Source organism: Pezoporus wallicus, unplaced genomic scaffold (assembly GCF_028554395.1).
Source record: "Pezoporus wallicus isolate ANWC-B61680 ecotype Strahan unplaced genomic scaffold, APGP_CSIRO_Pwel_v1 contig_7985, whole genome shotgun sequence".
Taxonomy (NCBI): Eukaryota; Metazoa; Chordata; class Aves; order Psittaciformes; family Psittacidae; genus Pezoporus; species Pezoporus wallicus.
Window position 1 is genome coordinate 743,655 of NW_026636538.1, and position 24,268 is coordinate 767,922.

Below are 24,268 nucleotides of genomic sequence, written 5' to 3' on the forward strand. Positions count from 1 at the left end.
CTTCAAACTGTTGATGGCTACCCTTTGAGTCCAGTGGTACAGTCATTTTTCTATGCACTTCTATTGCATTTCTCCAGTCTGAGATTAAGGAGACTGAGGTTAGTTTCTCTATCTTACAGTTCTCTGGATCCTACTGCTTTTTATTTTACAGCAGGCATAAAATTTGCCCCTCCTCTGTCTTGGAGACTTTGCCTGATTGCCACAACTTTTCCAAGATGATAGAAAGCAACCTCTCAGTGGTACTGGTGAGCTCTTTCATGCAGCCCACCTAGTACCATAAATTTGTATTTGCCCCATTTACTTATACAACCCCTAATTTTGTTTTCCTATACCATGAGTAGTGCCTTTTCCCTCTTCTCCCCAGCTTTGCTGCCAGGCAGAGACCTGGGAGTTACTTTATATTTTAAACCCCAGCAATTACTTTCTTACTATTCTTTCATTGCTCATTATAGCTAATATAGCAAATAATATAGCACTTCCACAGCACTTTTTCTCAAACAATGTAAAAGTTTTACATGGAAAGGAGACTGAAAAAAAACGTCTTGACTGACTGCAGGGCACATTGGAGTTTTGAACCAAGTGTGGTTTTGATCCAGGATCAGAAAGCTCTTTAGTGACAGAGCTTCAGATATTACTCAGAAAATTCATCCCTTCCTTATGCAGCAAGCACATCACACTTTCCACTTTCATTTGCAGGTGACATTTTAGATGTAAATTCTGAGGAATGCTTTTGATAGTAGACATAGCTGAACAAATACAAAGCTCAGAAATCATTTATAGAGACAACTTCCTCAAAGGACCAAGCCCAAAATTGTGTCAGTGGCAGTTTCTCCAGGACATCGTTAACATTTGCAAACTTTGGAATGCAACCATTCTAACTGCCTTCAAAACTGATTCTACAGATCTTGTCTACAGTGCTGCTGAATTTCTGAAGAGCAGAATTTATTGAACACCATTTTTTCCCCCAGATATCTCTCTTTACTGTAACATTATATGTCTTTTCATGAAATAATTCCAGTCAATTCAGCCATGGACTAGACCACAGAAGCACACTTAAGTGTGAAAAAAACTAAATATACATTTGTATTTTATAGTGTCAAATTCTCAAGAAAGGATCATGGGCTACATAAGAGTGCAAGAGAGAAGGTACAGGGTTACTGTTATGGCTCTGAGATCAGCTGCCATCATCACTGAACAATTTATGCTTCCTCAGTTCCCCTAATGACAGCAGTTATTTAAGGGATGCTGAGAAGCTACTTTTTATCTGAAAAGTGCAATAAAGAAGAATGAGTCTTCAGTACCCTCCTAAATAAGCTAGTCCATCTTCTGCTGCAATCATCAAACCTTGCATTTATTTAGCACAAGGGCAGATTTACCTCATCAAATGTTGTGGATGCACATAAAGAAAATGGAAGCTTATGTGGAAAGTTCTTCCTACAAAAAATGTATTTTATTTAATACATTTTTGTTAACAAATCTGTCTGCAAGGACAAAGCATACACTTCAACATGAGCAGCAGTCTGTTCTCCATAGAAAGAGCCAGAGAACCAAAACTCAAAGACAGAAAGGAATTCTGCTGAGGGTGGAAGCAAGGACAGGTAGCCTGGGAGGAATACAAAGAAATTTCTTGAGCAGCCAGGGGTCAGCTTAGGAAAGGTAAAGCCCTGAGAGAATTAAATCTGGCCAGCAATGTCAAGGGCCGCAAGAAAAGCTTCTATAGGTACACTGATGATAAAAGGAAGACAAGGGAAAATGGGGATCCTCTCCATAAGGTAACTGGAGACCTGGTTAACCATTCTATGATTCTGTGATTCTGATTTTGATTCATCAGGACCAGTCTGTCCACAGATCTCCACTGTTTGCAGTGCCTGTGATGGAACGCTGTCTCTGTCACCATATAGTTCATGAAAATTCACCAGTGAAAATGTGCACTTTTCCTGTTGCTTATCTGGCTAAACGATTTTAAACCAGTTCAGTTCTATTAACTATATTAAACCTGAGCAGTGACCTTCTGGGAAGCAGAAATTTTGTAGTTGTTGCTGCTATTTTTAAAGAAAACAAACGTAAAGAAATAACTGAAAGCTAGAATTTTCAGACTCTGGTGTTCAGACTCTTTAGGATTGTGTATTACTCCTAAAAATGTACAACTTTGGCTGCCACTAAGTGTTGTCTGGATTGCCTGCCCGCTTCCCGAATCCAAACCGACAGCAACAACAACCAAGACACAGTGGGAAGCGCTGGGAGCGGGCTGAGAAACATCCGTGCTCAGTTGTCCATTGCTGAGCAAACAGATGCAAAGACAGAAAAAACAAACTTAACACTGGTGAAATCACAGAAGTGATTTTCAAAAGATTTTATGCCTTGTACTCCCTAAAGGGGAAACTTCTAAAGGACTTTTAGCAGTATTTTCCACGCACACATTCATTGCAGCTCATGTGAAATATTTAGGAGCAGAACATCGTTCTGATCTAAAATTCTTATTTCTAGACTTTGTAAAATGTAGAGAGGTTGCTTCAGAACTTTGATGCCTAGTTTAATACTGCATGCAAGGTTCACTTGGAATAGTGATCCTTAATTTCCCTCTGCCTTGCAGGCCAATCTTGACTATAGCCATGGGTCAAGTAAAGCGCCAGAGAAAGATCTGTAGTCTGTTAAGGAGCTATTTCAGAAATGCATACAAACAGAAGAGATTTCAAAAAGCCACAGAGCTGGCAAGAAAGTCTCTGGAGAGCCTCTAAACATCCTCCGTTCCAGCATGATCTCGCCAATGCCTGTGTCCTTTCTTTCATGTTTGTTTATGCTGCTCTTGAAGACTTACTATAACGGAAAAATAGACCAGCTGGTTTGCCCCAGTGCTTAGTTCTTAGGAAGGTTTTTCTAGTATCTATCCTAAGTCATTCCTGCTGCAATTTAAGTGCATTACCTCTCTTTTCTTTCCATTATGAACCCAGAAACATGTTAATTTCCTCTTGCAGCAGTTTTTCATGTAAAGTTCATTCTTTTCTTTCTTTGTGTAATAGTTCATATTTGCCCCTACTGATAATCATCCTGGGTGGTTTTATTTTCCAAGTATCTTGTTAGTGAAGATCACTTCACAAACTCTCATCATGCTTATAAACAGATGATCAGAACGTCAACACTTAAGGCTTAAGGCTTAAGACAAAAAGACACACTTCTCTGGACAATAGATAGTTGAATCCAGGAAATCAATACAAGATGTTTTGGAGACCAGTATCAAACATAAATTTAAAAAGGATGACCTACCACATGTGAGGAAGGTCCAGCGAAGGCTGTCCAACACAGTACTATGAATGCATGTTCCTGCTCAGAAAGTCCTCAATCTGTTGATGGCTGGATAGGTATACTGAAGGGACTCTGTTTCTCCTGTTGTTCTTCTCACAACATTAGCTGTTACCAGAGAGTATCACACTAGCTCAACCTTTGGATTTTTCACAGTTCTTTTTATGCCTACATACCGTCTAAATAGTGCTAAATAAACCAGGTAAGCAGGCTCACAGTGCTCTTTAGCATCAGTGGCCTTTTAGATGCAGTAATGTTTGCATTTTATTTAAAGTGTTAGATATAAATTATGATGCAGTCTTTCCTTTGAGCCTTTGTCTCTGTATAATATAAATCCAAGACCCTCGAATTGGCTAGAGCTGAAAGACAGTGTAATGCAGATGAGAAGGGAAATGGGAGAGGGAAGGTGAAGTGATTGGGGTGGAGCTGTGTGGGGTCTTAGGCTTTCAGCTTTTTAGGCTAACTATTCTCAAATGAAAGCATCTTTCAGTAAGTTTCCAGATTTAGGCCAGAGATAAGCAGGAAATATTAATGATACTAATGATTATTATTGGCTCTTTGCATCTTACTTCCATGCTTTAAAAATGCTAACCGAATCTATAAGCAGACAAGACGCTGCAGCAGCAGCCTTTCACTTCCAAATTACAGAGGTTTTGAAATAAGCTGAATGGATTATAAACTTAAAAAAATAAATTCTTAAATGTCTTTTCATTTGCATTTCAGAGCAGAATTAAGGCCTCACGTATGTGCTACATGTCACCAAAAGAAGTCTTCAGAAAAATACTAAGAAGGCTGGGCAGTTGCTATTTCTCTTACACTCAGGTTTTAACTGGTGCCATCTCACAAAGTGACCTCAGCCCTCGAATTAACAGCAGCCCCTGGAGAAACAGGCAGCAGTTTTCTATGCAGCAGTTTGCCCCTACACTGTCTATACTAGTTTCAAATAAACTGCAGTGCATTCTCATTTTGAAGTCTCTGTTCCCTGCCTATATGCAGAAAGCTGTAGAAATAGATGGCTGCTAGTTTTGGCAAAACCTAGGTTAATTCTTGGGCTGGGTTGGTTTGGGTTTTTTTTTCCCATGCAAATGGGCTAAGGAAGTTCCTAAGCTGTTTACACAGAAGAGCCGCTGCCAGCTTTGAAAGTTATTATTAGGTCTCCAGCCATCATTAGTCTTGAGCTTGTAACCGCCAGCAGCATGAAGGAGATGGGGTCTGACAGGATAGCTGTTGCTCTCTTGCTGTGCTGGAGTGTGAGAACCACAGGCTGAACGTGTCAGAGCTTCAGCACTCCAATGCAGCAGCTTGTTTTCTTGGTCTGAACAATTTTAACCCTTGTAACTTCTAAGAAACAGATTTCATTGTGCAGCTGAAACTGATTGACAAGTTTTAGACATTTATAATCTTGAAAACATCCCAAATTATACACATCTTTAATTTTAAATCCTCAAGCTGTGCTAAATGGGAAGCACTGGAGAAAGTTGATTAGTCTGCCTCCCCTCTTCCTTTAGTTCCTAATTTCTGTGGGTACTTTTCTTGTCCACCAAAACCCGATGGCTGCATTTTAGGGCAGATGCTCGTGTGCAGAATCATAGAATCATAGAATCATAGAGTCACAGAATGGTTTGGGTCGGAAGGCAACTTAAACATTGTCAAGTACCAACCCCCTGCCATGGGTAGGGACTAGACCAGGTTGTTCAAAACTCCATCCAACCTGGCCTTGAACACTGCCAGGGATGGGGCATCCACAACTCCTCTGAGCAACCTCAAATGTGCATCTGGAGTAACCAGGTCTCCCAGTACCTTCTGGAGAGGGCCCGCATTTTCCCTCGTCTTATCACCAATGCAACTATAGAAGCTTCTCTTGTTGCTCTTGACATCCCTAGACAGATTTAATTCTATCGGGGCTTTGATTTTCCTAACTTGACCCTAGGCTGCTTGGACAATTTCTCTGCATTCCTCCCAGCCTACCTATCCTTGCTTCCACCCTCTGTAGAATTTCTTTTCATCTATAAGTTTGTCCTGGAGATCCTTGTTTGCCCGTGCAGGCCTCCTGGCATTTTTGCCTGATTTCTTTGTTGGGATGCATTGCTCCCAAGCTTGGAGGAGGTGATCCTTGAATATTAACCAACTTCCCTGGGCTCTTCTTCCTCCAGGGCTCTATCCCATGGTAGTCTACCAAGCACAACCCTAAAGTGGCGAAAGCCTGCTCTCCTGAACTCTAGGGTAGCAAGGTTGCTGTGTGCCCTCCGTGCTGCCCAAGATCTCAAACTCCACCATTTCATGATCACTGCAGCAAGGCTGCCCTTGAGCTTCACATTCCCCACCAGCCCCTCCTTTTTGATGAGAACAAAGTCCAGCCTAGTACCTCTCATTGTTGACTCCTCTATCACTTGGAGACGGAAGTTATCACCAGTGCATTCCGGGAATCTCTTGGATTGCTTATCCCTTGCTGTGTTTTCCCTCTGACAGATACCAGAGTAGGTGAAGTCCCCCATGAGGACCAGGGTTTGTGAATGTGAGGCCACTCCTATCTATCTATAGAGGGTCTCATCTGCTTGGCCTTCCTTGTCAGGTGGCCTGTAGCAGACCCCCACTATAATGTCACCTGTCGCAGGCCTCCCTTTAATCCTGACCCATAAGCTTTCTGTTGGCTCTTCATCCATCCCCAGGCAGAGCTCCATGCACTCCAGATGGTCATTGATACAGAGGGTGCACCCCTTCTCATCTCCCCTGCCTGTCCTTCCTGAAGAGCCTGTATCCTTCCATTCCAATACTCCAGTCATATTTTATGTCTTATTTCAGGATGCTTGGGGGGAAGAAGGGATCATCACACAGTTTAAAATGTCATTTGCTTTTTTTCTTCTTTTCAGTCAGAAAAGTGGCTGCCAGGAAATCTACTAAAAGTAAAATGATTTTGAGACATACTGCAGTGGTTTTGATGGAATTATCTTGATACCTTTAAAAACTTTTTCTCTCAATATACTCAACCTAATGACAATTTAATTTCACTGTCCCTTGGCCCAAGTAATGACTTCCAGTTTCTAATTAGAGAGCAAGAGAGAAGAGACTGCGCGTTGTCCCTGGGGCCTGAGCTAACAGAGTGCTGAGAAACACTGCTGTAATAATTTAATAGGCATGAATGCTCCTCCTCTCGAGCCAGCTCTGCTGCCTCTATGGAAAGGGCAGGATTGCTGCTTCACCCATGTGTCGGTCCTCTCCAACCAGCCATGCCTTGGCTTCACTTCCCCAGGCTGTGCAAGTCGTGATTTGAGCCACTCTCTCAGCCCTCCTTACAGCTTACCTGGGCAAAAACATCTGCCTCCATGTTTTACGTGTAAAGCATCCTTTCTGCAGCAAAAAACCTGGGTAGTTTGAATACATATCCTCACTGTGTATAGCACTATTCTATGCCTTTTGCTACTTTTCTCCGATCATGCTTTTATGTCTTTTTGATTTGCAGTGCAGTTTAAATTCATTGAGACAGGAAAAAGTGTGGTTGCTCTTCCACTGTTTCAAGAAGATATTTGGCTGCTCCATTCACTAAAATAGGTAGCTTTAAAGGCACTCTGGGTGCCTCGTCTAATTCCACATAAGCCTTGGACTCTTGGTGTGCAACACAAGACAGAATCTAATTATTGAAATAATTATTATTGTCTTCTCTGCTACAGTGTCTTTTTCCAAACCCAGAGCCACCATTGGAGCCACAGCTGTGGACCCTGCTGGCAGTGCTAGGACGTGATGGCAGTCTGTCAGCCTGGGAGCAATTTGACTGTACTTACCTGGAATGAGTTACTCATTTAAAAACTCACTTGTCTATTTTTTGACCCTGAAAAGAATATGTGACAGGGAAATTTTCCCTTCTTTATTCAATGCATTCTGATTTCAATGGCTGCATTTCTGAAAAGGTAGTGCTTTCTTTTTTCACCTCTTCTGAGGAATCTGACACTAGCTAAGGCTAAGGTTGAGCTACGCAGGACTAATGAGACCTGCCAGATTTTATTCTTCTGTCATTCCTTGTAGGAGTGGGAAATGGAAACTATTCAACCAATAATCATGCAAGACTATTGTACAATGATGGAGCTTAAAGAGAGAAAAATCCTCCTCTTTTCCTTTTTTTTTTTCTTTTACTATCAAATGCCTGTCAGTTTTAAAGTGGGAATGAAAAAGTAAAATAAATATTGGCTAGAGTGTAAAACTTTTTCATTCAAATGATACTTATAGGTTAGACTTTTAATTCCAGTTTGACTGAGTAGTCATTGCAGTCCTTTGACCTTACAGCGTTTGTGCACCTTTGGCTCCTGGAAGGTTTTAAATTATGTGGGGGTTGGTATAGGTATATGTTTGCTGTGTAAAAAAAGTCTTCAATTTATGTATTTGAAAAGAACCCAGTGGTCATATCTACTCTTTTCCAATGAAACCTGTGTGGTTTGGACTTTTTCATAGACTATAAGGTTTATCTATATTCTCAGGCTTCCCTTGATGATGAGCATAGTGTAGGAAACATTTCAATTGATTAAAGAAGTGTGTATTAGTACAGTAATGAAAAGGAAGGCAAGTTGGTGAGGAGAGAGATCTAAATCCATCTAATCTGAGTCTAATGCCCCGAGTGCCTGTCAAATGGGATTCTGGTTATGAAAACTTACATCTGGGGAGCATGTTGTTCTCCTATAAAAGGCAAACATAGCAGCATGGAGATTAAGATTTTTTAAGGAATGTATTAAATTCTAGATTCTCTCTATTAATATAATTGTAATTATTCAGTAATAATCTTGCTCTAGGCTGCTAACTGTCATCATCACTGCTTGTTTTTCCCCTTTGCATTAGTCTATAGGTGGTTTGAATGTAGCACCATAAACAGCTTTACAAGATGGTGCTTGCACTTGAGTTGAGAATTAAACATGAGCTTGAATTAAGTTGAGCTAGAATTAAACTTGGCTAGGGATGTTAAGGATAACAGGGAGGGATTCTGTAGGTACATAATGAATAAAAGACAGACCAGGGACAATGTAGGCCCTCTCCGAAAGCTATTGGGAGAACTGGCTAACCTCGATTTGGAGAAGGCTGAGGTTCTGAATGACTTCTTTGCCTCTGTCTTCCCTGGCAAATGCTCTGACCACAGCACCCAAGTCTTGGAAAGCAGTCGCAGGGACTGTGAGAATGAAGACCTTGGGCCCACTGCAGGAGAGGAACTGGTTCAAGATCATCTTAAGAACCTGAACATGCACAAGTCCATGGGTCCTGATGAAATCCATCTGTAGGTCCTGAAGGAGCTGGTGAATGAAGTTGCTAAGCCACTGTCCATCATATTTGAAAAATCGTGGCAGTCAGGTGAAGTTCCCGATGACTGGAAAAGGGAAATATAACCCCCATTTTCAAGAAGGGGAAAGTGGATGACCTGGGGAATTACACACCTGTCAGTCTCCCCTCTGTGCCTGGCAACATCTTGGAGCAGATTCTCCTGGAAGGCATGCTAAGGCACATGAAAAACAACAAGGTGCTTGGTGACAGCCAGCAAGGCTTCACTAAGGGGAAATCCTGCCTGACCAATTTAGTGGCCTTCTATGATGGGGCTACAGAACTGATGGAGAAGGGTAGAGCAGTTGATGTCATCTACCTGGAATTGTGCAAAGAGTTTGACACTGTCCCACACAACATCCTTGTCTCTAAATTGGAGAGACATCAATTTGATGGATGGACCACTTGGTGGATAAAGAACTGGCTGGATGGCTGCATGCAAAGAGTTGTGGTCAACGTCTCTGTGTCTAGCTGGAAGCCAGTAGTAAGTGGTGTCCCTCAGGGATCGGTGTTGGGACCAGTCTTGTTCAACATCTTTGTTGGTGACATGGGCAGTGGGATTGAGTGCGCCCTCAGCAAGTTTGCTGATGACACCAAGCTGTATGGTTCAGTTGATACGCTGGAGGGAAGGAATGCCATCCAGAGGGACCTTGACACACTTGTGAGGTGGGCTGGTGCCAACCTCATGAAGTTTAACCATGCCAAGTGCAAGGTCCTACACCTGACTTGGAGCAATCCCAGGCACTGCTACAGGTTGGGCAGAGATGAGATTCAGAGCAGCCCTGTGGAGAAGGACTTGGGGGTGTTGGTTGATGAGAAAATGAACATGAGCCGGCTGCAGTGTGCGCTCGCAGCCCAGAAAGCCAACCGTATCCTGGGCTGCATCAAAAGGAGCATGACCAGCAGGTCGAAGGAGGTGATCCTGCCCCTCTACTCTGCTCTCGTGAGACCTCCCCTGGAGTATTGTGTGCAGTTCTGGTGTCCTCAACATAAAAAGGACATGGAACTGTTGGAACAAGTCCAGAGAAGGGCCACGAGGATGATCAGGGGACTGGAGCACCTCCCGTATGAAGACAGGCTGAGAAAGTTGGGGCTGTTCAGCATGGAGAAGAGAAGGCTGCATGGGGACCTCATAGCAGCCTTCCAGTATCTGAAGGGGGCCTATAAGGATGTTAGGGATGGACTCTTCATTAGGGACTGTAGTGATAGGACATGGGGTAACGGGTTAAAACTTAAACAGGGGAAGTTTAGATTGGCTATAAGCAGGAAATTCTTTCCTGTTAGGGTGGTGAGGCACTGGAATGGGTCACCCAGGGAGGCTGTGAATGCTCCATCCCTGGCAGTGTTCAAGGCCAGGTTGGATGAAGCCTTGGGTGACGTGGTTTAGTGTTAGGTGTCCCTGCCCATGGCAGGGGATTGAAACTAGATGATCTTAAATCCTTTCCAACCCTAACTATTCTATGATTCTATGAGTTCTTTGACTATATCCAACATGAAATTGCTTCAATTTATACAGCTTTAAGCACCGCTTTAAGTTTTTGCATGAGCTACTAGAAAGGTGGTGGGGGGTATTTATACTAATAGAGGGTTGCTTGCTTTGTATTCATGGAGTCTGGTCACTGTTACCAAATTGTCCATGTTTGTTGTTTCATATGTAAAAGGTGTCGTTTGGATCTGCTCATGAAATCTGTGCAAAAGCTGCACTGAGCAACATAAGCATATCTTTTAAAATCAGGCATTGAACATTTTTATTCCCAAATGGTGAAAAAAGATGTATTGATCCTTGATTTGTGCAACAACTGTGATGGAAATGATCAAATGGCATCTGGGGAAGGATTTTCAAAGCTACGCTCACAGCTCGGCACCTGGGCCAGCTGAACACACTGATGCCTTGTTCTACTTCTGTAAAGTTTCGCCCAACCAGTCTTTGCTTTCTGTATTTTAAATGGAGCCTTTAACCATGTAGGTTTAATTTGAATGAAAACAAACAAAACAAAAACTCAAACCAAACACTCGAATTTATAAAAAAACAGCATGTTCTGTGAATGGTAATACAGCAAATGCAATAAACCTATCTTTAAAGCAAATGCTATTTGTATTTACTGGTAGGACTAAGGCTCTGTCTCTGGAAGTGTGCAGATTAACCTTTCAATCTAAAATTAATTGTCAGCTTCTCTTAGTGTCCCTTCCAAGCTTGTATGATTTCTGTTTCACTCTTAACTTATTTGCATTTTGACAAGTCACTCACTGTGTTTGCACTGTGGCAAAATAGCTATCACAGCAACTCAAATTTATGGGTTGGAAGAATCATGCCAGTTAGGGACATTGCTTTATTTACTCTGTCTTCTTTTAGAATTAGTTCTGCTGTGTGGATTAGCCAAAGCCCACATACAGTTAGGGATACGCTGTAGAGTCAGAGCAGGTGTGACAAATTTCTGTCCTTCCCTCCCTTAAAGGACAGAAATCCTTTAATTTCCCCTTTTCTTTTCCAAAGGGGGCTCATGTAATTTCCTGATACACTAAAACCAGAAAGATTCTGAGACTGGGGACAATAGTGTTGCAGCAGGTGTCTTCACTGTACCTTAATCCCTTTTTTGTTCTTGTTGTTAAAGTATGTTGTTTCTTCACAGCTTTGCTGACAAAAATATGCAATTCATTGCTTAAGAACAGTGAATCATTAGAATTGTTTATTTTCCTATTGCTACTTTGATTTCACAGCCTGTGGGACAACATGGTCTGTAGACTAGAATGGAAAGGATTACTACAGCTTTGTTTCAGAAATGACTCAAAACTCCCGGATCTGAACAGCCCTGAAACTTGCAGTAAGATCAGGGCTAAACTTTGTTTCAAGTACCTCTCTGTTTTTCTATTAATAATGAACTAGCTAAATATACACTGGCTCGTAGATCAAATGGAAGACATATTTCATCACCAATATCTGGAGCATCTAACATTTATTAGGAAATAACATATTGGTTTAAAACTCAAGTATGCATTAACCAAAGTAACCACTGATATTTTGAAAGGTATCTTACTGTTGTAGCCATTGTATTCTTCCAGCCTTGTCTGGTGATCCTACACCTAAAATCCATCATGATCTTGAAAAGTTTGATAGTCTCAGTGGGTTAGGACAGTAAAAAACATTGCTCATTCTATTGGTGTAGTTGTATAAATGCAGTTGCTGTTCATGTGATACAAAATAGAACAGACTTGTAGTGTGTTTAGGATGTCTTTTACTTAGAGTAGGGTGACCATTTCTGTTTTCATAACTAGTTAAGGACCACAATGGTTGTAAAGAGGCTTTGTTCATCATGTGGGCAGAAGAGAGCTCTGCTTAGTTGGGTCCTATGAATACTGGCATTTCTAGGAGTCAGTTACTTGTTGGCAAGGGCCCTAGAGGAACTTTGTGATTAAACATCCAGTTGTGATCATATCCAAGATCTTATCTGTAGCCTACAGGGAACTTCAATGGAAACCTGCATGTTTCCTCTCAGTCTCCAGCATCCTCTGGGGAAGCAGGCCTCAAGGCTTGCATTAAATTGGATTGTGAGTTTGGGTTAGGAAATAACTCTGTTGATTGTAAAATACAAAGAAGCTACTCCAACAGATTGAAATTGTAAATGGATGCAAGCAGTTACTACAAACAGAAATGCTCTCAAAACCATGATACAGGGTCATTTACAAGTTCCTGCTCCTCACATCTGACCCTCCAAATGTCCAGGGGCTGCCTGTTGCCACCAGATTTCTGGGGTGGTTTGGAAGCTGTTGGAACAGGGCAGAGCAAGGGTTTGCCCTGTGTGTTAGCAGGAAATTCTTTGGCTAGCAGAGGATGTCGAAGAAAGCACTTCAATACTTTGGGTTTCAAATTTATACCATCAGCTACATGATGCAGTTACACAGAGAGTTTAGACATACAGAAATGCATTTGGTTGGGAAAGATGGTTTACATGGGTCCCAGTCTTCACTTGACCCTCGTGTGTGATATTTGAAGCTTAATGGCATTAAAATAAATCACATGCTCAAACTTTAACTGCTTTGCTGAGCTGAGGCACAAACAAACACATGAAAAAGAATTCTAAATCAGAGAAAATGCTGATTTCACAGTGACTTTCATCCCTTTTACACAGTGCTTAAAAGAGAATGCAAAATGTAAAGGATTTATAAATCTGACAACCAATTTTAAAAGTATCAACTTTGTTACCTAGTGTCTGCATAATATATATATCCATATATCTCATTTGAAAGAAAGCAGAAATGAAATAAACTATATTAAAATATCCAGAACACATACATGCATCCATGTAGACATCTAACAGAGGTAGATAAACCTTCTAAATTGAAGTGCTTAAGTTGAGAATCCCCTAAATAGAGGTCTGTGAATCACTGAACTAGGATAATCACAGAGCCAGGAGAAGGGCTGGAAAGACCAAAATCACAAAAGTAATGGAAGAACCATGCAGCTTTTGAAGAAAGAAGTCATGCATCACCAACCTAGCAGGACTTTTTCAGATGAGTTTATAACCATATTTGTAGCTGGATCTGGTCAGCAAAGTACAGTTGAGTCTTCAAAAGCTCCTGGATCAAAGACCTTTAGAAAAATAAGCTACCGTAAGATAAGAGGTATTTACCTCTTGCAGGATAATACCTGATGAAAAGAAAGTAAAAATGAATTGTCAGTCTCTATAATGGAGAAAGCATCAGCCAGGAAGACTCACCCGTTGATTTTCTTTTCATAACTGATTTCAGCCTAACTGACTTGCAGGTGCTGGTTGATGAGAAAATAACATGAGCTGGCTTCAGTGTGCGCTCACAGCCCAGAAAGCCAACCGTATCCTGGGCTGCATTAAAAGGAGTGTGACCAGAAGGTTGAAGGAGGTGATCCTGCCCCTCTACTCTGCTCTCGTGAGACCTCCCCTGGAGTATTGTGTGCAGTTCTGGTGTCCTCAACATAAAAAGGACATGGAACTGTTGGAACAAGTCCAGAGGAGGCCATGAGGATGATCAGGGGACTGGAGCACCTTCTGTATGAAGACAGGATGAGAAGGTTGGGGCTGTTCAGCCTGGAGAAGAGAAGGCTGTGTGGAGACCTCATAGCAGCCTTCCAGTATCTGAAGGGGGGCTATAGGGGTGCTGGAGAGGGACTCTTCATTAGGGACTGTAGTGATAGGAGATAAGGGTAATGTTTAAAACTTAAACAGGGGAAGTTTAGATTGGATATAAGGAAGAAGTTCTTTCCTGTTAGGGTGGTGAGGCACTGGAATGGGTTGCCCAAGGAAGTTGTGAATGCTCCATCCCTGGCAGTGTTCAAGGCCAGATTGGATGATGGTGTCATGGTTTAGTATGAAGTGTCCTTACCCATGGCAGGGGGGTTGGAACTAGATGATCTTAAAGTCCTTTCCAACCCTAACTATTCTGATTCTACGATTCTACGATTTAAGATAGAATGTGGAGGAATGGAGGAAGAGCTTCCAAGTGCCTTTTACTATTGAATTGTCATCTGCTTTTGTTTGGGCTATTGTGGTTTCTTTTTTTCCAGTCAAGGGCTGTTTAGGATATTATTTTGGAGTCTGGTCTACCTGTGCTTCATAGAGTAGAACTGCTTCCTTCTGTGAGACCTCATTTCACAGGATTTCATGCAAGTTTAGATTGAATCCTCAGCTGTCACCAGTCCTCTGCCACAAGTGAAAGGTTAATGTGTTGCAAAAGCAACTGTGATAATCCAGAGCTGCAATTTCGTCTGTTTAATGTATCCAGAGGAAATGCATTAAGCAAAACAAGAAATACTGCACTCTTCATATTGTCTCCCTTCCACTGTAGTCTCATTTAATTAGCCACTGAAACGACCAACTGAAAGCTTTCCCTCTGCCTTGTTTGAATCATGAATTTTAAAGACTTGTGAGAGAATGACTCAGGAGGTGAAACAGCAGGGCTTCTGGTGTTATTTAGAAGCTCTTACTGGAAACTCTTTCAGTGTCTGTAGCCATATAACTCAAACAACTTAGCCTGTAATTTCATCATTTGAGACTAAATGACAGGAGAACTAATGCTGTCAGCGCCCCACTAAACAGCATTAGCATTATCCATTATCCATTGCCTCTGCCCACTTGAAAAATGGATAATGAAATAATTGGCATTAAAGCCAGCTATCAACTACAGGTTATCCCACGAAAGAATAGGTTAATATGAGCACCAAAATACATGTCTGAAATAATTGGATTTTCATTACAGTAATAGTTCTGAAGACTGCTATTAAGTGAGGGAAGCTCACAAAACATCTGTGCAACACATAGCACAAGCAGCCAAGCACTCCATGGGGCTTGCAGCAATGGGGATATGTACCGCGGGAGGAGCCTTCCAGCCAGCCCATCCCAAACAGAGCTACTGGTGCAACAGTTTTACTCCCTGACCACTTAAGAGTTGTGACTTTGCCAGGTTTTAGGAAAGGACAAACTTAAAATAAAGAATAGAATGAGAAATTATGTTCCTGTTAATCTCTTTTTTCTTTTTGTTTTGGTACCTCTTTGACGCATGTCCTGTGAAGGAGAAATCGTTTTCTCCCCACCTCTGCCCTGCGGTTTTGACCTTTGAAAATGTCTGGAGCATGCATGCTCCAGCTATGAGAAGTGAGAGGTTATTGACGTGTGTATACCTCTACACTCCCATTTCATAGGGTGTGTAAGAGCACAAAGCTGAGTTAGCATTCTGGTGTGAGGAAGAGAATGTTCTTCAGTATTTATGATTTCCTAGTACATACTAGTTTTTAACTGCATAGAAGATTGTGATGTGCCCCTTTGCCTCTTTTTCCCTATTTCTAAGTACTCAGTGTAAAGGAAAAGGAGATACGTATTTCACCAGATCTTGCTTTATTTCCAAGGCATTATAGTTTTTCAGTACATTCCTGAGGGATGTCTGTGGCATTTAAAAAGTCCAAGATTGGAATAAACTTCATAATGAAGTAAAGTTTTCTAGTTTCTTCAGGAAAAAGCAATCTTTAATAGATGGGAAAAAAATAAAAATCTGTCTTTTGTAGCCAGGAAAAGGTTTCAGATTAGGTGTTTGTGTTAACATCTTTCTACAAGCAGGACCTTTGATAGTATGCAGATCCATCTTGACAAGGAGAAAAAGCTCAAACACATAGGCACTTGGAAGATGCAAGAGATACACACATCACCTTGAAAAGCCTTTCTTTTCCTTTCATATTATTTTGGAAACATTGAGGAAAATATCCTTTGTTAAGGCATTTCCAGCTTTTCTGTTAGGACATAGTAAGCTTGCTCAGTAAGACACTGGCCTATGCTCAGATGTCTGTCATCTATTCCTTTCTCAGCTGCTGTAAGAAAATGAATGTGCCATTTCATCTCTGCATGCATCTCTCTCATCCTACAGTCCCTCTTGTCTGTTTAGAGAGTGTGTTCTTCTAAGCTGGAGTCTTTTATATTTGGAGAGGTATATATACTGTGTAAAATAGCAGAGTGACAATTCTGTCAGCTCTTCTGGGGACTACAGTAAAATGAAACCTAAAAAAGTTATACACTGTTGTAATTCATTACCATATTAACTTCACTATATATGGCAATCTACATGTAGCGATCAGTATCCCAAAGATCTAGCTGTAATACTGAAGACCCAGCACACCCAGGAGAAGTTATAAAAACAATGGGGAATTTTGCATCATATTTGAAAGATTCATGGAATAGTTGTGTTGTGAAGTTTACTTAAAAGCAATGACAACTGGGACAGTACAGCAAATATGTATTGACTTCAATACTCACATTTGGCTTCCTCTGTCAATTCAATAATATTTGGGATATAAAAAAGAAAAAAATGTAGTGAGGAATGTAATCTAAAATGTTTTACAGTGCAAAAATACTCCATATGCTTTCCACCCTCGAAGATATCGTGTTTTATGGAAACTGCCTTTGTAAACATTCTGGTAATCAATAACTGATTTTCCAGTCATTGTTTGCACAAATTATGATAATTGTAATGCTTAAATATCTGTCAACAGAGTTTAATTCTAACTTATCACAGCAGTGCATATGAAAGCAGTAGCGCCTGACAGTGATTGACAAGAAGTAGTGGTCATCATTGACACACTCACCATTCATTTTGTGGTTCATTCATCCTTCTACCTCAATAGCAGCATCACATATTCTTAAGTTGGCAAGAAAAAAAATGTGCCAGACAGTTCATTAATGTGTGAAGAATTGGTGTTTAATGTGGACATGTTGTAAGGAAGGTAAATATTCTGGTCATCAGCTAATTAATATTCACATTGTGCATTTCATGCTGAGATCAGAAGCTAGGAGGGATGGGTCTTTCAGTATTCTTCAACGCACGTGTGTGTGGATTTTCATCAAGATACTCTTACACAGCTGATTACTGAAAATGCATTCTCAGTATCAATTACCACAAGGCTTTTACCTGCCTTGTGCAGTGCACCAAATCATGTGTGAAACAGCTGATTATTCAGAGACTCATGAAATGAGTTCAAGACAGGAATGAGTCGAAGAATTTGTTTATGGTGTGTCAGTTAGAAGAGATGTCTGAATGAGCCAAGGAAATAGCACCATGATGTTAAAAAGTACTACAGAATGGCTGAGGTTGGCAGGCACCTCTTGAGCTGATCTAGTCCAACACCTCTACTCAAAAAGTCCTCTCTTCTTCAAGGTCCCTCTTCTTCAAGCTCCCTCTTCTTCATTCCCTTCCATCTGGTATTTATCTCTTTTCCAGGCTGAGCAGCCCAGCTGTCTCAGCCTTTCTTCATAGGAAAGATACTCCTTAGTGACCTTGTGCAAAACTCCAGTAAAGAGCTCCAGGTGGGTAGGTGGAAAGATGCCATTTCTAGAGGTGGTGCCCTCATTGCAGTGGCACAGGAGGTGGCATATCTTACTCTCCTCCATGAGGTAGCTGCCATGTAGGGCTAGGAAACAAGGTCCTGATGGTATGTTTGTGACAGTACCTCAGGCAAATCACAAAAAGGGCAAATGGAGTGGGTGAAAGGGCTGGCAACAGTAGCATCAAAAGGTTGAAAGACAAACAGTTGTTATACTATTATGTATTACATTGTGTTATGTGTAATTCACGTTACTAAAACAAAAAGCAATGGAATGCTTTGGTGCAGTTTTACACCACTGGCTTATTTTTCTCACAACTGCGTGAAAGTGGATCAGTTCATGAGCAAACACTTGTGCTTGGTGGCAAAGCTTGGAAGATGGCAAGTCTTAATGTGCAGCACTTAGGGAAGGAAGACAGGGTGAATAGCATTTATGTTTGAGGGCCTGGCTAAGCTGTGTGTGGCAGACCTGTGATACCTAGGATCAGTACATTTCCTGGAAGCTGGATTTGATCACAGGTGCTAAGGGTACCTCTGTGATTAATAATTTTGCCAGCTCAGATGACACCAGTATCACCCCAAGCCCCCCAGTGCAATTTGGGTTTTCAGCAGGAATGTGATCAGCACAAGAGCATATGCTGGTTGTGCATGTTTTTAAAATTACTACATTTATGGAGTGATTTGAGCTGTTTGGCAAGTGCTGCCCTGCACTTATCCTGAGGACAAAATCGGTTTCATCTGCACCCTGCTCAGCGTGCAGACTCACTAGGAGGTCAGGTATAAGGAAACGAGTGCCAGAGGAGTCAAAAGCAGAAAACCAAGACAAAATAAAACTCTGCAGCCTCCACAACAAAGAAACCAAAAAGCCCAACCTGATAAGTTAAAGGCATTACTGAGTGCTTCCCTCTGGACCCTACTTAATGCAACTATTTCCCACAGAGGGCAAGTAAGGTGGTGCTTCACTGTAAGAAGAAGAGCCCTGTTTTAAGTGCCCAAAACACACGCATCATGCTACTAAATAGTGGACTGCTTGGTCCCAGCAGCTGCTCCAAACATGAGATGTAACTCTTCTAGTGCCTCCATCAGACCCATGTGAATGTGTCTCACCAAGCAGCTGAGGGATCATAAGTGGCTCTAGGTAGCTGCCATTGGATAACTGCGCTGCACCACTCTAATGGAGAGAGCTTCCTTCCACTTTGTAATGGAACTATGAATTATCAGTTATTATTATCTCATTGGAGCTGCAAATCATTAATTATTCCCAGTTTTTAGCTATCAGTATTTTTGATGCATTCAAGTAATAAGAACAGCATTTTTGGCAGCGACTTTTAACATTTGCTGTTTTCATGCCACAACACCTACTACATCCAGCTAGAAGCAGTTTGTCACCAGTTTCCTTATTGGCCAGCGGTATTCCTTATGTGATTTGCATTACTGTAAATGTGAACAGACTTAAAAAGGACGATTAAAGAGGGTTGTTTGGCAAACATTCCCTTTCTCTTTACGGGTGCTCTGCAAACACAGGAAAGGAGCAAAGTGCATAAAATGTGACAGTGGTGGACTCAGTCCATCTCTTATTTTTCTGTTTGAGTAGTGGTTCCACCTGGAAATCATAATTAAATATGTGATATACCTGTACAACACCTCCCATCTAAGCTTAGACTTTTAAGTACTTAATTAGACCTTTCAGACTCCTGTAAGGCTGTATGTTCTCCCCTTTCTGGGTGGCTAAGATGGAGATGGGTGAATAATTTATAGGTCTGAGACATGGCTTGTCATCTGTTTTACTTGACTGCTAGCTTATGTAGCTGGCAAGAATAAACCTCCATTTATTACTTGCTGTTGTTCCTGAGGGAAATGTTACATAATCACAAAAAAAAAAAAAAAAAAGAAACAAACTCAAAACCAAACAAACCTTAGATCCATTTTAGGTGAAAGAACAAAATTATTAGCTATTGGAGCTTTAAAATTTGTATCTAAGAGAATTTTTCCGGTTTCTTTCAAGCTTCTGGAAGTGGTGTGTTTGGCTTTGAAGCAGATTTTGTTTGAGAAGGGTTAATAATTCAGTGGCTATTGAGGATACAATACAATCAGCCAGCTGATGTGCTTTGAAACCTCACTGTTTGAAGTGTGATGCAGAATTTGTCTCTCCCAGCCTTTTGTAGGATGGCTGATTGTGCTCATACCATTGCTTCTTCTGTTAGGTTTTTAGAAAAGGGGATCCCATGGGCTTTGTTTAGGTAACCCAAGATGACTACAGTTCTCAGTCCTGGATGCATTCACAGGCAAAAGGGGCATTATTCAGTGTCTTGCCACAGCCTGATGACCTCTGGAAGCCATATCTCTGGGCAGCTAACATCAACAAGGAGGAGTCTCAAGTTTGGAACAGGAGACATGAAAACTGCTTGCAGTCATATCTGTCCGCCAGGGTGTATCATGTCTAAAGGCCTGTGTGAGGCCCTTGGTTTGTAAACCATTCTTGTGCTCAAAGCCAAGAACATGGATTTTCACTTTTGTTTCTAATTACGTAGGATAAAACTGCTTTCTTAGGGTCTTTTCCTTAGTCTCACAAGATGTTTACAGGTCACTGACTTCACTGCTAACCCAACACATGAAAGAGAGAGCACAACCAGTTTAGGAACTCTTCAATATTCTCTCTACTCACATACTCTGATATTTCATGCACGGTAATTCTTTGATGACAAAGTCAGAACATTTTCTGATTTTTAAAATCACTTTAGAGAAACAAATCTGTTTCAGCATTTCAGGGAGTTAAACATTACAATGCAAAGGGTGTTTATCCTTGTCCGTTCACAGAGATAATACACAACTTTGTAAATCCATAGTTACTGTGATTAGTGAAACGTCTACAACAAAATCCAAGCAAACAATTTTTGTCATGAGTCTTACAAAAGGATTCAAAAATTGTAAAGGATTTGCCTCAGTGGCTTGTAATTTGCCCGTAGAGCAGAAGTCCCTCAGTTAAATAATTTATCATTGTTCAATGCTTTTATGGTTGTACATATTGAAAAGAATTCAGAATGAAATTTTAAAAATAAATAGGAGTTGACATAAATTCAGTGCTAAAATTATTGGAACATAATTCAGCATCAGAGTGTAACCTATCCAGTGACTTTGGTGCAATTACATTGCTTAAAGTCAGTAACAAACAAGTCTGTTAAGGGCAAGAAGAGCCTCTTACAATAAACTTAATCCCAATGCTGTATAGCCATGTGTTATAACATTTGATCTTCCTGTGTATCATCTCTCTTATGAAGGGATCTAGGGATCTTCATCTTGGATGGAATTATAAAATGCGTTACCTTTCTATTTCTTCTCTCTAAAGCAGCAGTGAATCAAGCAGTCCCAGCCAGTCCCCATTACAGCAGTAGAAACATACCTATCAACCACAGTGAGAGCCGGACTCTCTCCTGAATAACTGTATGAGCGATCAAAAGATACATATTATAGCAATGTACAGTTACACTGTGAGGAATTTTGCTTTCATTCCCTTCAAAGGCTTCAGGCATCTCAGGGAAACCAAGAAAAATCATGACTAACTCTTATGAGCATGCCTGAGTTTATCAAAGACCTCATCATCTGATACTGATTTCCGCTGCATATAAATAAATATATGAATAATTTATTTACTTCGTCTTTATAATCAAACAGTCCTGGGTTTTCTTCTGTCTTATTTGGCATAGTAGGAGTAGCCTCAGTCTGTGTTTCCGCCTGGGGCAAATAGCTCTTAATTGTGAATTCACATTAGTGCTTGTTCTCTGGGTTTGATGAATATGCAAGAAGGGGGTCCTGTTGTGCTAGGTAGGTCCTAGCCAGGGAGCTGTGCAACTCCTAGCCCTGATCAGCAGGCAGGCCAAGAGAATCAATGCAAAAGAATTGAAAGCAGTGAATTAGTGTGCTGAGGAAAAATATAATATTTACTCATTTTCAAAATTTGGGGTGGGATTCCATTAATGATGGAAGACTTGATAAAGCTGAGATAAAAACAAAGCACAGGGAGGCTGATAAAACCAGAGAAGAGGCAGAGGTAATGAACTGGGAGAGAAGAAATTGCAAGGAACAGAGGGTTAGAAAGGTCAGTGGGAACTGGACGAAGAAAATGGTGAAAATCTCCCACTGGCATCCCTGCTGCTGTGCCTAGTGAAGCAGCAGCTTCCCCTGCTCTGCTTGGCTTTGGTCTGCCTTAGGACAGTGGGTGATGCCTTACTAGCATTATTTGCGCTCCCTGAGACCACCTGGCTTGGGTAAGAGTAGTCCTTCTCCTGTCCGTGTATCGCAAAAGGGAGTCAGTTCCTGAACGGGAAGAACTGCTGTTTCACCTAAGTTGCTTCTGTCCCAGTTGATGAGGACTCCTCTGTGAGGGTGCTGTAGTCCTGGGTTATCTGTGTTACCTCAGGCTATTTGGAAAGTGCTCTGAAACAGCACATCCTTGTGATGAACAGAGGGTCAAAAGCAGAAGCAAATTCCAAAGCATTCCCCAACACAAATAACAACGAGGATCCGTAGCTCAGTTGTAACTCATTAGCAGAGCAATGGGATGAAGAACAGAGGAAGCATCACCGTGTGTGGTGTTTCTGTAGGGATCTTCCTGCTTGGACTCTGGTAGTCTTAGAGGAAAATGAGTGTATACTGTTGCTGAGGAAACAAGTCTCCCAGGGGAAGGTTGGCTTTTCCTGTGTGAGTTATTGCTGCCTCATGCTCACTCAAGTCAATTAACCTAAAACCTACAAACTGCACATGCCACGGCTCTGTGCAGTTATTATTAGGAACTTTATACAGTTGCATGTGGATTTAATCATAAACAACCCAGGAATGGATTCAAGTTTATATTCCTCTTTAAATATTTGTATTCCTATAATGGAATATTCCCCATTTTTCTCTGTAGGTGCCAGCTTGCGTGATGACCTCAGTAAATACTTCTGGTTTCATCATTCTCAAGGGGACACAATGACAGTTCAGGATCCAAACCAGATGAATCTCTGTGCTGCTGTTTGGACTGTTGTCTCCTATGTAATTGCTGACATGGAGGAGATGTTGCCAAGGTAATAAAACAGCAAGAAAGAAGATTTCTGTTCTTCAGTAAAGATTGCAAGTCCATTAATGCATGTGGTCTACAGCTGTGGGAAATTCTGTTTTTCACCCTGGTTTTGTCTGTTATTATGTCTTTTTTCCTCAAAGCACATGCTCTTTTACACATTCCTGTTTCTTTTTGCTGTTTTGATGTCTTCCATTTGCGATTTTCACTTAAAATGTCTTCTTTTAGGTACTTTTAAATTTCTGGGGAAGGTATAACTCTTTGACAGTGATATAATAACTATATATATGCAAAGTGATCTTATGCAGCAGGAAAAATATACCAAATAAATTTGTTGCATCAGAATAATTAATGTATTGAGTTAGTATACACATTTGTGGTTTTGTTTTATTTCACTCTATGCATAAGAATGATGTAGTATTAATAAAAGTGGCCTTTCTTTTTACTCTCTTAAGATAATACTACAGTTTCTACACAGTTTCAGGTTATAAGAAAACTTAATCCTGGCTGTTTTAATGGTGATGTATGATAAAATGCTAAAATAATAGAGCTTTTAATAGTTCATTCAGCTCACGCTGTTAGATCTTACTAAAGGTTTCTTCATGTGAGACTCAGATAAACCAGGACATTGAGGACAGGAAGCCAACCTCAGGACTCCCAGATCTCCTGTGTTTCTTTGGGGACCTCCCTGTGGAAGGCTGTGCATGTCCTTTTCTTTCTAATGGAAGACTTGCCATTGTGACATGCAGAGAATCTCATATGACAGATTTTCTCTGAAATGCCATGATGTTTCAGAAACGGCATCACAGCTTTGATTTGTGACCTTCACTACCTGCCAGCTAACATCCGAACGCAGTGTGAAAGCAGATTTTGATTCAGGCTCCTGAAGCTATTCCCAGCTGCCCTTCTCTTGTGGGGATGCTTTCCCCTGCTAGAAGCCAGTTAGTCTGGGAACTTGATTCTTGTATACTTTGTTGGGTTTTGGGTTTTTTTCCTGCTCAAATATTATGAACATTCAGATGGGTTTCAGGGGTATCTGTAGAGAAGATGTAAGTGGCATTGGGGAATATTTAAAGTGTATGATTTCATACAAACATAGAATAGTTAGGGTTAGAAAGGACTTTAAGATCATCTAGTTTCAATCCCCTGCCATGGGCAGGGACACCTCACACTAAACTGTACCATCCAAGGCTTCGTCCAACCTGGCCTTGAACACTGCCAGGGATGGAGCATTCACAGCCTCCATGGGCAACCCATTCCAGTGCCTCACCACCCTAACAGGAAAGAATTTCTTCCTTATAGCCAATCTAAACTTCCCCTGTTTAAGTTTTAGCCTTTTACCCCTTGTCCTGTCACTACAGTCCCTAATGAAGAGTCCCTCCCCAGCATCCCTATAGGCCCCCTTCAGATACTGGAAGGCTGCTATGAGGTCTCCATGCAACTTTCTCTTCTCCATGCTGAAGAGCCCCAACTTTCTCAGCCTATCTTCATACAGGAGGTGCTCCAGTCCCCTGATCATCCTCGTGGCCCTCCTCTGGATTTGTTTCAACAGTTCCATGTCCTTTTTATGTTGAGGACATCAGAACTGCACACAATACTCCAGGTGAGGTCTCACAAGAGCAGAGTAGAGGGGCAGGATCACCTCCTTCGACCTGCTGGTCATGCTCCTTTTGATGCAGCCCAGGATACGGTTGGCTTTCTGGGCTGTGAGCACACACTGAAGCTGGCTCATGTTCATTTTCTCATCAACCAGCACCCCCAAGTCCTTCTCCTCAGGGCTG

General features: G+C 41.3%; 1 protein-coding gene across 2 annotated transcripts in view; it reads left to right on the forward strand.

The window, feature by feature from the left end:
- Nucleotides 1–22,839, forward strand: part of CPQ (carboxypeptidase Q) — a 165,640-nt gene extending 142,801 nt beyond the window's left edge. For both annotated transcript variants that reach the window (XM_057400512.1, XM_057400511.1), the window contains exon 8: nucleotides 22,338–22,839. In XM_057400512.1, coding sequence (XP_057256495.1) covers nucleotides 22,338–22,498 — 161 coding nt within the window. In that variant the 3' untranslated portion in view covers nucleotides 22,499–22,839. The remainder of the gene's footprint in view (nucleotides 1–22,337) is intronic.
- The last annotated feature ends 1,429 nt before the right edge of the window (nucleotides 22,840–24,268 follow it).